This window comes from Pezoporus wallicus, unplaced genomic scaffold (genome assembly GCF_028554395.1).
Source record: "Pezoporus wallicus isolate ANWC-B61680 ecotype Strahan unplaced genomic scaffold, APGP_CSIRO_Pwel_v1 contig_6714, whole genome shotgun sequence".
Taxonomy (NCBI): domain Eukaryota; kingdom Metazoa; phylum Chordata; class Aves; order Psittaciformes; family Psittacidae; genus Pezoporus; species Pezoporus wallicus.
The window spans coordinates 127,923-145,293 of record NW_026637486.1 but is presented as its reverse complement, the minus strand read 5'-3'; the positions used below and the strand labels follow the sequence as shown (position 1 = coordinate 145,293).

The following is a 17,371-nucleotide window of genomic DNA, read 5'->3' as shown; positions in this document are numbered from 1 at the left end:
CATAACTATGGTAACATCCTGCTCTCACTTGAGCATTAATGTGCTAGGGGTGAAAGGTTTAAATGAAGGATGTTCAGACTGTGGCACCTGATCCTCATGTTCCCATTAACTTCACAAACATCTTTTCAGAACACATTAGTCAGTAATGCCTGAGAGCTGGCGCTTGCTAGTTGGTTGCTAGCTTGACAGTTGGTGCCCAATATCAAAACCCATCTTAGATTAGGATTACATTGTCTCTTCATGGAAACCATTACATTTGCTTAAATGAGTTGCTAAGTAATAGTTTTCAAGTAAGTAAAAAGTATTTCAGTTAAGACGCTCATTTACAGAACTCAGACATAAAGAACTTAAGATGCTGACATACAGGACAGTAACATTTTTCTTGCCCATGTCTCCCTCTTCACTCCCCCCAAAATAAGATACTTTATAAAATATCCTCTATTTGCACCTACCATTAAGTATGTAAACATTTTCTGGAGCTCTAGTAGAGTGGTCTTGTGTTTCATATCTTCTGAATACTAAAAGAAATCCATAAAAGAAGACTTTATCTTTTGGCTTGTAACTTTCCCCAAACAGCCCTTAAACAGATGAAATAACCATCTTTTGAAGGAAAACGCCAACCACTTTATTATGGACAATTATGGAAAACGCTTGTGTACAAGAACACACAGTGCACTATTTTACACTTGTATATAAAGCACCACCTACTCAACGTTTTTGGCATGTCAACATTAAACAGAAGTTGAATAATGACTCTATCTGCTAAAAATTTACTGTAGCTGGGAGCTTTTGTGAAGGTATTACAAAGACTGCAGTAATTCTGGGGTAATTTTTATCAATTCGCCTCTGTGGGAGTTTTGATCCGCCCCCTGTATAATGCATTTCACATACAACAGCAGCTGTACTGAATTTTTTTGTTTCTTTATAAATGGCTAACTCTAAATGAAGTTAAAGGAATTCTATCACTAACACAATGATAACAAAAAATGATGAGGTCACGGCAATGAGGGTGTTTCACACATTATACGAGCCCTGTTGATGACAGGGACCAAAACGAAGCTTTCTCTTTTCCATGAATAGCTAGAAGTAACATTGTATTTCATGAATGTATGGTAATTTACAGGACTTGGTGTACTTCTGGTAGCATGAGATACATGTCTTCCAATATCTGAAGGGTGCCTACAAGGATGCTGGAGACTGGAGACAGTCCTCATCAGGGACTGTAGTGATAGGACAAGGGCTTCAAACTGAAACAGGGGAAGTTCAGGTTGGATATAAAGAAGTTCTTTACTGTGAGGGTGCTGAGGCACTGGCACAGGGTGCCCAGAGAAGCTGTGGCTGCCCCATCCCTGGCAGTGTTCAAGGCCAGGTTGGACATGGCTTGGAGCAACCTGCTCTAGTTGAAGGTGTCCCTGCCCGTGGCAGGGGTTGGAATTGGATGATCTTAAAGTCCTTTCCAACCCTAACTATTCTACAAGTCTATGCTGTGGGCCTTCATAAACACTGAATAAGAAAGACATCTACCCTAACAAAATGACAAATTAGGAGTTAAGAAAAAACAGATAATTCACATAAACCCAAACTTGAATTTATCTAGTTGATAGCAACAGAAATACAAGTTTGAGAACATGTTTTATCACAATGCCACCTTAATATCCTACTGCATTACAAATACATTAAAAAGACAACTCTTCACTTTAGACATCAGCAGAATAATCCAACTGAACAAAAAGCAAACTAAATCCTGCATAAATCTTCTTTATCAAGATGTCTTAAAATTCATACTTTATCAGCATTTGCATCAATTCTAAATTTAAACTTCTATCAGAAGCATACCTTTGCAGTAAATATTGCTTGTCTGGCCTCTGGTATCATGTACAGTTGCTGAATGGTGGATGCCAAGTAACACGTTGCTCCAAGATTAGTCAGACCCACAAATCTGCATTCAGCACGAACGTCGTCGTGCGGCCAGTAATCCCACTTGTAAGGTGCATGGGAAGCTGTAAAAAACATAAATCACACATGCAGAAAGAAATCAATTAAAAGTCCAATTAAAAAAGCATAAATACAATAAAAACTTTATGTTTACATTAGTAAGATGCATCCTGTTTCTGCAGTCTACATTTACAGACATGAGCTATACTGTACCTGATGCACTACAGGTACATCAGGAAAATCACTTGATACAGCAGTGAGCCTTTCCAGGTGCCACACTGTGGGCTGCAAGTGATGGGCTGTGCTCTCCAAAGCATTGCTCATGGCAAGTATCATCTCTCACACTTGGTTTGGTGATAGTTTTACACATAGCAATGGTCTTCCAGTCTCTTCCTTTAAACTGAAGCTTGGTAAAACCACAACATAACATTTTCATTATCAAGAGCATCCATAAACTCTAAACATAATAAACACATGAAATTTGTTCTTAGAATTTGTTTTTCAAGGCCAGATTAAACAGAGCCTTGGGCAACACGGTCTAGTGTGAGGTATCCCTGCCCATGGCAAGGTGGCTGGAACTAAATGATCTTAAGGTCCTTTCCAACCCAAATCATTCTGTCATTCTATACAAGCCAACCATAGCTCCCTTAACACTTGCACTGCCTAAACCACTGAGAACATACTTCTATCTCAGCACATACTACCCTTAGGAGCTCCCAAACATACACCAGTCATTTCTCCAGCACAAAAATTACTCACAGTTTCTACTACCCATTCTCACACACCCCTGTGTCACACTGCAACAGAGCAAAGCAAGCCTCTGCACCCACAGAGACAAGCTTGGGAGCCTTCCCTTCATGTAACAGAGTACAAATTTAGTATCAGAGACAACCACACACCAAGTGAGACCTCCCTTTTCAGAAGAGAAGCTGGTTTCAGAATGACTTCTACTATAAAGGATGCCAGATTAGCAAAAGATCTTTTCGACCAGCACAGAAGATGGATAGCAGCTTATCAGAGGTAAGACACAAAAGTGCAGTGAAATAAAGTGGTTAGCTATATACAAGATGGAATAAATTTGGGAACTGTTTTTACAGGAAGAGAAGGAATGTTTTTTACTGCACTTCAAAGCCATACATACCAAAGAAATGTGCCATCTACGAGAAAAATAGGGGTGAGCAAGAAGTGAATTACCTAGAGAATCAGGTTGGAAATACATTTTCTTTCCCTATAAGCTTTCTATTCCTCTGTATTTCAGACCAGATGTAGCAATCTGTTTCTTACAGCGTGGCACTAGACGGAGTCTTCTTAATAAACCTTGTTCTGATATGGCTGCCAAGAAATTGGAAGAATGGGAAAGTTCTCATCTGCCAGTCAAGAAGATGGTAACCAGACTAGACAAACCATTTGTAAGTGATTAGTAGTGCTTCTAGACACTGACAAGCTTCTCTTTCTAGCATCCCACGCTGGAGAATGGAATGGGCAATTATTCCTTTGAGCTGCAGAGGCAACCTGATGACACAAGCACTGAATTAGAGAGGAACTAATCCAGTATCCAAAGAAATTCTGCAGCCTGTTTTCCTTGGTATGCAAGAAGTTTGGCACAAAAACTTACATCTAGCTTTGCTATTCCTACCCAAAGATACCATTCTCCAAAAAGGCAGTGTCCCTATAAGCACTTCTATTGAAGTCTATGTTCAGATATACAGAGAAAAAGGGAAAAAAAAAGTAGTCTGCATTCATTTTACAATCCACAAAAGCCACATGGATTCAAGACTTGGATTTTAAATCCTTAATTATTTTGTCACAGATTAAAGGCTCATTAAGGATTATTCTCAATTCATACTACCAGCTATAAATTCAGGAAACTATTTGGCATCCTCTGAACAGATCCTCACATCTTCAGAGACCAGAGCCACAAGATGTTCTGTTGCACAACAATTAATTGTTGTAATCTTCATTTTGGCACTGGCATCAAAACAACTATTAGCCCTGCAGCTTCAAGTAGGGAAGGGAAAAGTTTTACTTCTTCTATTTCAACAAATCTCAGTAGGGTGACCTCATGTTACCTGGTTACATTGGGCTGATCAGCCAGTTGAAACAAAGCTCTCCTCCACGTTTAACCTCCTAACAAAGTAATAAGCATGGTGGAACACCACAGAATTCCCTCCTTTAACTGAAATCCTTAAATTGCAACATCTCAGTTCACCCTTTCTGATGTAAGGACTCAGCATCTACCATGCTGCTTATAGCTCATCAAGTTGTAATTACAAAAAAACCCAGATTACTACTTCATACTTCATGAGAACAGTCGGGAGCATCTTCCTCCTACTTCAGTCTGACAAAGGGCTTTCGGAAATTTGACAAGGAATGGATCAGGAAGATCTTGTTTTCTCCACCCTGGGATTTTTAAGCGACTTGTATTCATTTTCATAATAAAAGCTTTCCCTTCTTCCATATGGATCTTAAGCAGAAAGGTAAATTTGAGCCTATCTTCTTTATTCCTCACTGTCACAACAGAAATCAGCCTTTTCTCAGGTAGGAAAACCTGTACCTGAACTTATAATATTCCCATTCTATTTTAAGCAAAATAAATCTTAATTTCTTCCTCTTGGAATGACTGTGTATGTCTCCCTACTCCACCTTCTCATCATGCTTCTGCTCCAAACATAACATCAGACACTATCTGAAACTTCCAGGAAGCAAAGCGGCTGGTCTTGTTTCCCTCCTTTGAACTGAATGCTTTTATTAGTCTTGGTCTTTGAAGAAAGCGAAAACTCCAAAACTGCAATTTTATGAGCAACAACAGGGGTTACCTAAATCCCCTCTTTAAGAAGATCAGTCTGCATTAATTGTTAGCCCTGTTGAGAAAAGGAGGAAAGAAGTCCACTGACTCAGCTACTTAGCAGTTCATTTCTGACAGTATCAGGTGCTGAAGACACATGAAGGTCTCCAGCGTGAACACCACCTACCTATGAAGTAGCAAAAAGCACCCGTCATTCTCCCACCCATCAATGAAGGAAGCTCCATTAGCAGAAATGAAGGAGCAAAATGCTGCTGAAATTGAATCTTTACTACAACTACTTTATGTTATTCATGCTACTGTAAGTCTGAACAACAGTATACAGTGTACATTTTAATGACTGCCAGAATAGAGTCTTAGTAACAGTATTTTTAATTGGAACCCTATTTGTCTTTTTTTTGTCCCAAGGAAAATAGACTAGAGATCCTTTAATAAGATGTTTTCCTTTTGAGACTTCATTTTGCTGCATTAAACTAAGGCCGTCTCATAAGAGCATCCTGGCTTCAATCAGTAAGGAGGAAAACATGGTAGAATAGCAGAGACAGTAACTGGTGAGAATAGAGGACAACAACTGCACAAGTGGCAGGAGCAAAAACTTCTACAATGAACCACAAAACTAAAATGTTAAAAGCAAAGACCAGATGAAAATTGATGATATCTTCCTTAATATTTCTCCTAAGAAGAACAGGGAGACACGACTACAACTAAGATTTTTAAAGACTAATAAGATTACAGAGATAAGCGGAAAAATCCAGTTTTAAGCATCTTTGGATCACATCAGTGGAATAACAAGACTTTCAACAAATGAGGTATCAGAAGTCCTACGTCAAGTCGCACATCAGGAAGAGACAATGGCACTCTGCCAGCTGCAATAAAATTAGCATTCATGAAACTGAGATACACTGAATATGGAGCACGAGCACAGACCAGATGGCTCTGGAGAACTCAGGAAGGAACATAAAAATCTAGAGAAGAGTATTTGGAAGGAAGTAACAACTGTGGTAGATGTGACAGAAAACTCCAGCACGTAGGAATTACTGGGATGGGGAGTGAGAAAAATATTAACTGTGGAAAATGAATGATTGCACCTAGAGAGCTACAACCTCAGCAGCAGAAGGTGGACTCACAGCAATCAGAAATATCCAGCCTTCATAATATTTTCCCTGAGCACAGGAGACTTTGGAGTGCAGAACACAAAACATTAATACGATCAGATTTCTCTTTTGCTTCCTGAATTGTGAGGTGCTAAATCAATTCCATAGATTATAATAAATTACAGATCCTCAGGTGACAGGAATTTAAACCAGGCATGTGAAAGGAAATCTATCAAGCTAAAAATGCATACTGAGAATTTGCAAATCAAAGATAAAATATTAAGTAACTTCAAATTCTGGTAATTTACATATTATGCATAGGGATAGTGTTTCCAAAACACAGGAAGCATGAAAGCCAAGAGGCAGAACAAAACTGTATTAGCACTGTATGCAGACATGTGGGTACAGACTGAAGTCAACTGCAGAGATATTAGAGGCTCTGGAAACACGACACTGCTGTTACCAGCCACTGTACCTCAGTGTGGTTTATAGACTTTGGTTTATGTACCACGTTTCTTCATGTTAGAAGGGGAAAACAGAAATTTAAATCCAGCACAAGCAGAATGAAACATGGAAAACCCACTCTCACAATGTTATCTGTGTGTTGGTATCATTTAACAGGACCACACACTATAAATAACCCATAGTTAAGAACAGATGATCTGAAAACCATACATGGGGGTAAAGCCACTCATTCGCTAGGTGAGCAAAAGATGCCAACATCTGCTCTGTGACACTGCTGTAAGTGATGGTGGATGAACAGTAGAGCTACAAAGTGGAATTTTAAGAGCAGTGTTAGTGGCAACAGTGTCTTACTTCCTCATCACTACATTTGGAAATTGGGACTATTCAGTATAATGAAAGTCCATATGACAAGTACATTAATATTTTCTTTACTGAACTTTATAAATCCAAACATTCAAAACAAACCCAAAACGAACAGAGAATGTCCATTGTGGAAAAATGGACTCATTTTCCACAAAATACTCATAATCTACATATGAATAAAGGTTCTTACACTGCATGTGCTGTGCCATAACCCAGTTGTGGAGCAGCCTGTAGTTTTCCACGGACCCCTTTACCATTTCTACCAGCAAGTCATAAGCAGCAGCCCTTGAAGAATGTGACTTGCATTTTGGCTGTTGTCTATCTTTCAAGCTTGGCAGCAAGAAGAGAAGATTGAAGATGTCTCTCAGAAACTCCTGTAAAACAGTTCAATTGGCACATTTAGCAGTTTGAACACATTCCTAAAGGACAAGTAATGTATTAACTGATAGAAACGTCCATAGACCTTCTAGACCTCTAGAACTTTCCAACTTCTACACAGGTTCTGAATTAGGGAATTCAACAACTTACTTTATACTGCATAAAGTGCACTGTAACCATACCAGAGCCTAAAGAGAAACATGTCCAGTGGAAAAGAGTGATGAATTATGCTTGATTCACGACTGATTTCACAAACCACACACATTTTTAGTAACGTTAGGGCCAGTTTCTCCTAGTGAAAGACAGCCCATAACCTTAATAACTCGATTTGAGTTTTATGAATTCCTAATCAACCTTAAAACACGTACTAAATTATGTACCATGTGTACTATAAGTGTATCTTTGTAATGTTTCATGTTTGGAATATTAACTGAGCTACAAAAGACGTGATAGTTGTTCCAAGTCAGGCTACCTTTGGATGATAAAAACTTATTACACACTTATTTATCTTTACTGTCCCAGATATTAATTATTAATTACTCTAATAATAATACACTAAAAAGAGATCGATCTGTCTAAACTTCAGCACCTTCTTCCACAACTACAGCACCTTCAAACAAGTGCAGAATGGTGAAAAAGCCAACTTTCAGCTACAAAGTGAACATTAATAATTACTACTTTCAGTGGTATAATGACAGACCATGAAAGAAAAAACTCAGCGGGATTTATAAAGCAGTATTTCAACGAATACCCATAAGCAACCAGCAATTCATGTGCACACTTTATGTCTAGGGCTGGTGATATGATCCATCACCTGCACTCTGTTGCCTCTTGTAAAATGTCTGCAATCTTACCAAACTCTATTCAATCATTAAATCATATTAATAGTGAATCACTTTAGTTGGACATATAATCAGACAATAAATCCTCTACTCCTGCAGAACTTTCATTACTCCTTCCCCCCCCACAAAGATGTCATCTTGATTTTTTTTTAGGGACAAAATTCCTCCCCATTTGTTGAGCACAGGGTGCCAATCCAGCTACTACACTTCATTCTACAGTTTCTACATTGCAATTAATAACTGTTCTTCCTGGATTTCCCTGCTCAGGAATATTCACTTATGATGTTAAAAGGCAGGCTCTGCCCTAAAATCTAAATTCTAAATATTTCAACAAATGACCTTCTGCAGAGTACACAGCAAAATCACCATGAAAAGCCTTGCTCCAGAGTGCAGGGAAATTCCTACAGTTTTAATAGAAAATCATAGAATCACAGAAAAAAACCTTACAAGCAGAGTCTTATGGTTATGAATGAATAATAAGGAAAGGTCTTCCCCTGCCAATATAGTTAAAGACCTTTCAGATTTCTCCACACTTTGTAAAAAGAAAATATGCAAAATTAACAACTTTATATACCTGGTTCCTTAGTAGCTAGTCTGTGTCAGGAATGCTTGTGGGGCAGCAGCCTGCTTCCTTTTCATTCCTAACTATACGTGTCAGGTTTAGATGATTACAGCTCGGCAGCAGACCAGCTGCATCTACTAAGCCAAGTTTCAGACTGTGCTCTCAGGTGCAGCCTAGTGCTGTGCTGCAGCCTTCTTCAAACAGGTTTCTTAACAGACCAGCCACTTCCCAGACCAGAAAAGAGGTAACTTCAGAAACCTGGAACTATGTTTTGCTGATTAACATTCTCAATCTTGCGCTTGTACTCATTGAATTCTGACATGTTGGAGCAGGGGAGACAACACTAGAGATGATTTTGCTAAGAGAAGGAATTAGTAGGGAAGAAAAGGCCCAGCAGAGCATCAGAATCCTCTAGGCAAGCCTAATCTATCTTCAGTATTTGACAATGTATTTTTCTGGCTGTTTTTTCCCCAGCTTTTGCTCAGAACGTGTGGTTTCAAAACCCTATTACACTGAACACCATACAAACTCTTCACTAATGCACTTTATAATGTGCAGTTAATAAGTGTTCTTAATTGTACATAGAATTGAAAAAAATTAATACTAGATCATGACTTGGTCTCAGAACATGTACTAAGCCCTTCTCTCTCAGCAGAGCCAAATTCCTTGTGAGTACTTTCATAGACTCATAGAATGGTTTGGGTTGGAAAGGACCTTAAGATCATCCAGTTCCAACCCCCCTGCCATGGGCAGGGACACCTCACACTAAACCGTGTCACCCAAGGCCTCGTCCAACCTGGTCATGAATACTGCCAGGGACGGAGCATTCACAACCTCCCTGGGCAACCCATTCCAGTGCCTCACCACCCTAACAGGAAAGAGTTTCCTCCTTATATCCAATCTGAACTTCCCCTGTTTAAGTTTTAACCCATTACCCCATGTCCTGTCACTACAGTCCCTAATGAAGAATCCCTCTCCAGCATCCCTATAGGCCCCCTTCAGATACTGGAAGGCTGCTATGAGGTCTCCACGCAGCCTTCTCTTCTCCAGCCTGAACAGCCCCAACTTTCTCAGCCTGTCTTCATACTTTGTGTGGATACTGCTCTGTTCACATTCATCCATTTTTCCAATCAAATTTCTGGCCTCCCTGTGATATACTACATATATGCACCATATTTCAGTGTCCTGTATAGTGTCACTCCTCTCTACTTAAGCTTCCCTTTTATTTTCTTCTTATACTTTCCACATAACCAAGCTACATAAACCTGATCTTTGGGTACCTCCACTACTTAAATTTCTACATCATCCTCCACGCTGCACTCCGTGAATTGAATTCTTCCTCTAATTTAATCTGTAAGCTCTCCATACTTAAAAGACACCTATTCCAGGAGAATTACATAGTATCAAGTCTGTTAAAATGCTGTTAGCAGTGTAATTTTCCGTTAGGTACTGCACAGTGTTGAAACTTCTGGTGAGTAAAATTACCTTCAGGGCCATTTTATGATAACAGAGCAAACAGACAGGATAGATACAACCTAATTAGATACAGAGGACTGTTTTCTTGGTGAAACCTCACTAAAGGTTGAATCATAAGCTCCAAGCAGCCTATAGAAAAAAACCATCAGTTTAAAACAGTTTTTACACCAGGTGAAAACATCACCACAAGGTTTTTATTTAATAGACAATGTGTCCTTGAAACACAAAGTAGGAATTTTTCAGCAATTTCCCCTGCTTGGCCCTTGTCCCATCTTACAAGCACGGGTGAAATGTAATATTCTTTAAAGAGGTGTATACCACTGTGCAGATGCAGAGCTTAAATGCTACTTTTAGATCACAGCTGACCCAGGACATGGTCAAAAAGCAGCTGTTGTTAATGACTTAAATCAGTTGATGCTGATCAATACTGAAATCGTTTAAAGGCTATGAATGAAAATAAATAACATTTCAAGAACTCTACCTTGAAATTTAATATGGTTATAAAGGAAAGGGACTGTCTGTACTACTTTTTAATATGGTTAGATATAAGGAAGAAGTTCTTTATTGTAAAGGTGGCGAGGCACTGGCACAGGCTGCCCACAGAAGTGGTGGTGAATGCTCCATCTCTGGCAGTGCTCAAGGCCAGGCTGGACAGAGCCTTGGGTGACATGGTTTAGTGTGAGGTGTACCCTGCCCATGGCAGGGAGTTGAAACTGAATGATCTTAAGGTCCTTTCCAACCCAAACTATTCCATGATTGTATGTGTGTTTTTATCGATCATTCTAAGGCTAGAAACATGATATACTAATGCCTGCAATCCAAATGGTGGAAAAATAGGTGAAACAAAGAAAGTACAGTAGCAACAGATGACACGATTTAGATCCCTTTGTGTCTTTTCTTACCTGGCCTTCACGAGAAAATTTAAATGGTGGTTTGTGCTTAATAACACTTGTTGCAAGACGAAGTAGTCCTGTGAGTCCATCATCTTCTATGTTGCCATCCTGATGGTCCAGGATTTCTCTGCTGTATGTACATATATATATATATAAATGTTAAAGCTCTATCCCATTAAATATGACACAATTTACAAGAGAAATTAGTTAGCAAACCTTACCTCCGAATGCAGTCAGCAAGATGTCTTGCTAGTGCATCTAAATCAAGCAGTGTTGTCTGATTAAAAATAAAGAAAATGGAATATAAATGGAAAATAATGATGAACTCCATGAATTACAATTTATAAGCCAGTCTAAAACTATGGCTATGCTTTCAGATGAAATTTTGTTATGGCACACAGGGACAATTAAAACTCATCTTTCAAGCATGTTTGCAACACTATTTTAATGCATTTTTATACAGAGATGAAACTGTTTTTTAAAATCAATGTGATAGTTCAAATTAAGTAATACTTATTCTTTCAATTCCAGGTCCCACAAATATAATACCATACCCCCCAAAAATGGAAAAGCACTATTTTAAAGAGAAATGCTTCACTATTTCTCACAAGAACACACAGTTTATCATCAGAAGTTTTACAAATCCCATTAGCATTTCTTCCTTGAGCAACACAGAGAAGAAGCAGGCCTAACTGTAGCCTATAGCTAAGAGATTCAATAAAACAGAAATCATAGAATAGTTAGGATTGGATAGAAGGAAATGGAAGGAAACTGAACAGACAAAGAAGGGCAGGGGGAACAAAGCAGCAAAACTTTTGCCTCTACTGAGACCATTCAGAGTCAGGAGAGGACAAGACTCTTCCATTCAGGAGAAACCAAGATAAGGCTTCATTCTCCTTCCCTTCCCACACTCCTGCCACAACTCTGAGAATGAACTAGAAAGATCTATGCCGGGCCATGAGCCAGCACAAGCAGTTGTAGAGTTTGCCCCAAAAGTAATTTAACACTCTTGAGATGTTTCAAGAGTTGTGAGTTTTCTAACCTGTGTTAAGTGGCTGTTAATTGACATTTGTTCCTCTTTCAGCTTTAGTCAAATACTTGATTACCTCCTCCTTAGACCACACTGAAATTATGAACAGTGAATCTCACAGATATTTATAGTATTCCCAATGTCTGTCACCTTCACTTAAGTTCACCCTCTTTGTGTAGTATACCCTTCCCCCTTCTTGACTCTGCAGGTTCAGTAACTGAAGCTTCCTTTGGCCAAGAGCTACTAAATCCATATCAGAGATTAGGGAAAACTGTGAGACGGGAAAGATCCAAGAGCTGTTCACAGCAATTCACCAGATCTTCAGTACAAATATCTCATGCTGCAGTAAAAGTGCTTTGAATACTCACATTTAAAAAAGCAAACATTCATATGAATACAAAGCAAGCCCTACCTGACTCGCATCTTTGACGTGTATGTTATCAATCAGTTTGCACAGCAGCCAAAAATATTCCTTACAACCTGGTCGCAGCACTGTTTCTTCTTCATAATCCTCTATCTGTGAAAAGAAATTGCTTTTGGTCTGAAGCACATCAGACAAAAGAACAAAAGACTTAATATCTCAGTGTATCAGAAACACTATGTCAGACGCAGTCAGATAATTTGTCTGACATGATAACGCTATTATTTTTCCTCTCTGTATTAACAAAAGGAAGTTTAAATAGATCTGTGCTAAAGTCTTGTAATTTCTGAAATCCTCACCCGGATTGGTTTCAGAGCTTGAGCATCAGGGAGAAACTTTAATAACGTTGATGCAGCCAGCAGCAGAAAGGATCGATTAATTGAGTCTCCTCCATCCAGTCCAGAGAGAGATAGCTTGTACAAACCATTGCAAGACTCGTGGCGAACAGCAGTCTTCATGAAAAACCAAAGAATTAAATGATTAAATACATTAAATCAGAAGATTTTTTTTCTTCTTGATGTTTCTTCCATATGTATGTAATAACTTCCTCCCAAAATCTAGCATGTTATGCAGGGTAGAATGTGTCTTTCTAAAAACGCTATTACAAATAACATACATTTAAATTACCTGCATGAACACACAAAAGATGCCGTTCTTAACAAAAAAGCTGACCTGCCTGTGCCCCTCGTCTCCTGAGTTGTGTATGAGTAAAGATAACAGCCAGTTACTAAATAGAAAACTAAACAGTTACTAAAATACAAAGTATCACATCTGAGCAAATTGGGGCAATCTGTGTGATGCCAGAACATAGCACTTACTCATTCCTAACTACATAGTTACTTGGTTTAATTTCCCTAGAAGAATTATTTTCTTCTTTCATTCTTTTTCAAAGAAAAGTACCCACAGGCTATCTCTAATCCAGCTTTGGAAGTTTGCACTCTTTGTCTTCTAGGGTTTTTAAATGGAGTCAGGGTGTAAGCTTTTTCTGTGCTTGAGTAATAAAGCAACAGATAATAATTACCACATCATGTCCATATTGCACCTTTAAGCAATCACTAGGTAAAGACAAACATTTTATGCTGTGCATATCTTTATGCAATTCAAGTTTTTTCTTACATCAGAAAGAATTACAGCAAGCCAGGCAAAGATTTTGGTAATAAACATTTTTATATTAACTCTCATTCACCTCCTTTCGTGATAAGAAGTGAAAAAAGAATATATAGTGGGGGAAGTATATTTAGACTAATGCACATTAGATGGCATCACCCAGAAATTTCAACAAATTACCATGAAAAAATTACCCTCATACAGAAGCCAACAACAAAGACAAGAGTTTATAAACTGGTTTGCAATCAACCACAAATGTGCCTTCTTACATGGTATTTCAACTCCAAAAGATTACTTCTTATACGGGATTGCAAGTCATTGAGGCAAGTCCTGCCTACTTTTAGCAGGAAACAACATGTTCTGAATTTAATGGCAACCTGAAACTGAAGGTAAGCTTGTTCCATATTATGCACTAATTAGTAACGCAATAACCTCTCCCTTAACGTACCTCTGGAATAAGAAGGGTAAGTTTCTTCAGCCAGTCTTGCAAATGATCACTGTCTGCCAGACTGGATTTCACCAGGGAACAGCAGTGAGCCCAGCTCACCAAAAGCCACATTGAATAATGAGTGACTGAAAGAAAGGAAGAGTAAATCACACTGTCACTAACAGAACAGGCTTTTTAGGTTGAAGAGTTGCATGGTTATAGCACATATGACACTTAATTCTGCCATAAAAATGTACAAGATTAAATCCTTTCTTAGAACTTACTGGAACATCAGATATGACCTAAAGTTAGAATTTTACCTATATGCTCACTAAATACTGACCATTGTACTAATGATAGCAATTAAATTAGACTAAATATTACCAATCTGAGGCACGAAACTTTCCTGCATCTCTACTTCTTATGCAGTGAGTTGGTACTTTGCTAATGGGTTGCATCATGTCTTAACAGGAACATTTCCCTGGACTAACTAGTGTATCTGCTCCTTTCTTCTTAAGAGCTAAAAGTAGGACTTTAGTAGGTGATACATAGCATTTACTGAGAATTCGAGTTCACAGACATTAGCATCCGCAGGGCACAACAAAGTGGAAAAAAAGAAGACAACACATTAGCCTAGCAGAACATACCTGCATTTATACACATCAATGATGTATTTTTGACGCATACTTTGATACAGACTTAATCTGACACAGGTCACCTAGACCTTTCGTAACAAACCTCCACAAAAGGCAGAGATGAGGGAGCTCCAAGGAATTCTAGGCCCAGAATCATTTTTGTAAACCAGAATGAAGGTTGACTATTGGTGATTCCATTATGGAGTTTTGTACGCTGCTCTTTGAAAGGTAAGTCGAGAGCTGGTTCTCCTGCCAAAACCAGCTCTTCTGGACATGAAGGCTACTACAGTATAAAACTGCAACTCATATAAAACAATTGCTAGAGAAGGAAAGCCAGGCAGGTCTTCTGGGAGCTCTCCATGTATTCCCACCTAGCATGCAGCAGCCCCCACGCTACCAAGGAACACAACTTTATAGCATTCTAATAGTGGAATACATCAAACACACAACTTGTTGTCTTCAATATGTTTTCACTACTATTGGTTCTTAACATACAGCTGCTCTGCAGCACTAACCTTCATGTCTTGATCTGTGATCAGACTGAGCCTTCAGCACCCTGAACAGAAAGAAGATAGAGCCATTTGAACTTTGTCACAGAACGTAACAGTATCACTTAGAAATACAAGTACCCACAAGTAACAACACAGTTACTCTGAAGTACTAAGAAAACGAAAACGTTCATCTTAAAAAGGATTCATTTCTTGCAATATTCAAAATAAGCAACAACAGAACTATGAAAACATTCAATCACCCCCTTGAAGCTTTACTGACCAGAAGAAAGTCAAGGAAAAACAGCCACAACTCCATTATTTTATCCAAAAAAGAGAAGATGTAAAACAGACCCAAAAACTGACCCATACAGAAGAAAGCTAGTATTCTTCATAAAGAACTGCACGTTGAATAAGCATTTGTAAACTTTAAACAAACCTAAGTTTATGAAACCAAATCATACTGTATATTATCCAAAATTACTCCTGCAACTCAACTAGAGATTAACGTTAGGCACACTTGCAGGCTTGACTGGAAATGCTTTGAATGCCCTTAATAGTCTTAAAAATATGGTAAAAAGAAACTGTTACTTGGAATCAAGTAATTCTACAACGTCAAATGCAGCAACCCCCCTGCCCTCCCCACCATCAGGCTGACTGTCACGATGCAGTTTTACACAGAATTGCTTTTCTCAGGACAAAAGGACAAAAATCTCTAATAGCCCAGTTCTGAAGGTAAAATTGTGCCTTCAGTACACGAACACTCACTAAAGCAATGAGGGTAATTTCAGCAGTAATTAGCTAATGTTATTAGGATGGGAAAATAAGTCGAAACCAGCAGACAAAGAAGCAACTTAAAAGTTACTTTATTTGAATTTCTCCTTTACATTACTTTGAAATTGAGAATGCTAATTGCTACAGAGAGAACAAAGGAATAGCTTTGCGTGAGAATTTATGAGAGCATACCATGTATACAGGCTTTTGCTCTGTGTCTCATCCACTGACCAGCGAGAGTTCTCACCACTCTCCTCTCTAACCCCTGTAAGGGCAGGATAACTACCAGACGAGGCGACTAAGAAAAGCAAGTCTAATGCCTATAGACTTAAATTTCTGATATGGGTATTAATGGGGACTACAACTGAAAGAGCTATTTACTGTATTTAAAGCAGGGATGAAAACGCGCACACTGGATTAGCTTGATTACAAAAATAAGAAGATATTGTACCTAGGTGCCAAGTTGTCATATGTGTAAGCAACTGACATAAGTCGCTGAATCAAACTGGTTCCCTGGACAAGTACAAGAAACACCTTTAAAAATTGAAGTCAAAAGAAAAAAAAAAAAAAACAACAGTTAATATAACAACAAGCTTTTTGATCTGTTTTTAAATTAAACACACTGTGTGAATCTAAAACAAACCCACCTGTCTAGAGGGAGGAAGAGCGGAAGACAAATCACAGCATCTCCATAGTTACGACATGGATTGTTTTTTATTAAAGCAGATCTAAAATGCTGTGTTTCATTGACTAAGTCTAGATGTTAAATGTAATTCTAGTTCTCTAAGAAAGACAATTGAACTGAATAGAAAAATCAATCACTTCTTCATTCCTTTTAGTAAAAACAGTATTTTTTAAAAAAGCAGAGGCTATTCACTTCTAACAATCTTAGGCTTGAGGAGACAGGGTTGAGGGCGAGGTTGGACGTATAAATTTCACCTGTCTCTGCGATCAACACATCTTATTGACTATACATACACTTACATTCTTCATCTTTAGAGAACCTCTCAGGCTACACAGCCTTTTCAATTTAAAAAAGGTCTTTTAAAGCATTTCAATAACATAGTTTACTGCACTCAAAAATATTCAACTGACAATTAAAAGCTGAAAACCAGTAGCGGCACTTAGAGCCAATGTTAAAATATTTCGTGCATTTAATCATTTCCCTTTGGCAACTCTGTTCTGTCAAAACCAGATCTTAATACTTAGAGAATAGTTAAGGTCTTTCCATGTATAACAATGATGAACGCAACGCTTGGCTCCAGCTCACAGTTCAGATCTACCCTTTCTGGCAACCACAGCTGGTCCTGTGCCCAAGGAGCAATGGATTTACAGTGAACCTATTTCTGATGCCAAAATACTACACTTGCCTGGTCTACATTAGGGAATTAGCATGCAGGGATGTGGTAGGAAAGTTTACAGTTTAGGTAATTTTACCTTGCACTCACTCATATCCTTAAGTAGAGAAAGCTATTTTAGGGTTTACTAAAGGAATCTAAAACAGATGTAGTGAGGATGGGGACAGCCCATAGAAGAGGTTACCATAGAAGAAAAGGAGCAATTCATTTAGAAAACAAACTCTAAGAAATAGGGATAAAGCACTGCAATTCTGAATTACAATTCATGTGCTCACCAATCACTAAACCACCTTTTGGCTGCAGCTTTTAAAACTGCCATG

The 17,371-nt window shown here is 38.4% G+C and overlaps 1 protein-coding gene across 11 annotated transcripts in view; it reads right to left on the bottom strand.

Moving 5' to 3' along the window:
- USP34 (ubiquitin specific peptidase 34) overlaps positions 1 to 17,371 on the bottom strand; it is a 136,194-nt gene that overhangs the window by 38,155 nt on the left and 80,668 nt on the right. For 10 of the 11 annotated variants that reach the window (XR_008971719.1, XM_057405735.1, XM_057405741.1 and 7 more), the window contains 10 exons: positions 16,145 to 16,227; positions 14,947 to 14,987; positions 13,818 to 13,942; positions 12,562 to 12,714; positions 12,254 to 12,358; positions 11,033 to 11,088; positions 10,821 to 10,941; positions 6,851 to 7,034; positions 1,837 to 2,000; positions 453 to 518 (listed from right to left, as the gene is read on the bottom strand). Coding sequence is in view for 10 of the 11 variants with exons in the window: in XM_057405735.1 (XP_057261718.1) it covers positions 453 to 518; positions 1,837 to 2,000; positions 6,851 to 7,034; positions 10,821 to 10,941; positions 11,033 to 11,088; positions 12,254 to 12,358; positions 12,562 to 12,714; positions 13,818 to 13,942; positions 14,947 to 14,987; positions 16,145 to 16,227 (1,098 nt within the window). In the remaining variant the exon portion in view is untranslated. The remainder of the gene's footprint in view (positions 1 to 452; positions 519 to 1,836; positions 2,001 to 6,850; positions 7,035 to 10,820; positions 10,942 to 11,032; positions 11,089 to 12,253; positions 12,359 to 12,561; positions 12,715 to 13,817; positions 13,943 to 14,946; positions 14,988 to 16,144; positions 16,228 to 17,371) is intronic. The other variant, XM_057405737.1, reaches the window with a different exon arrangement.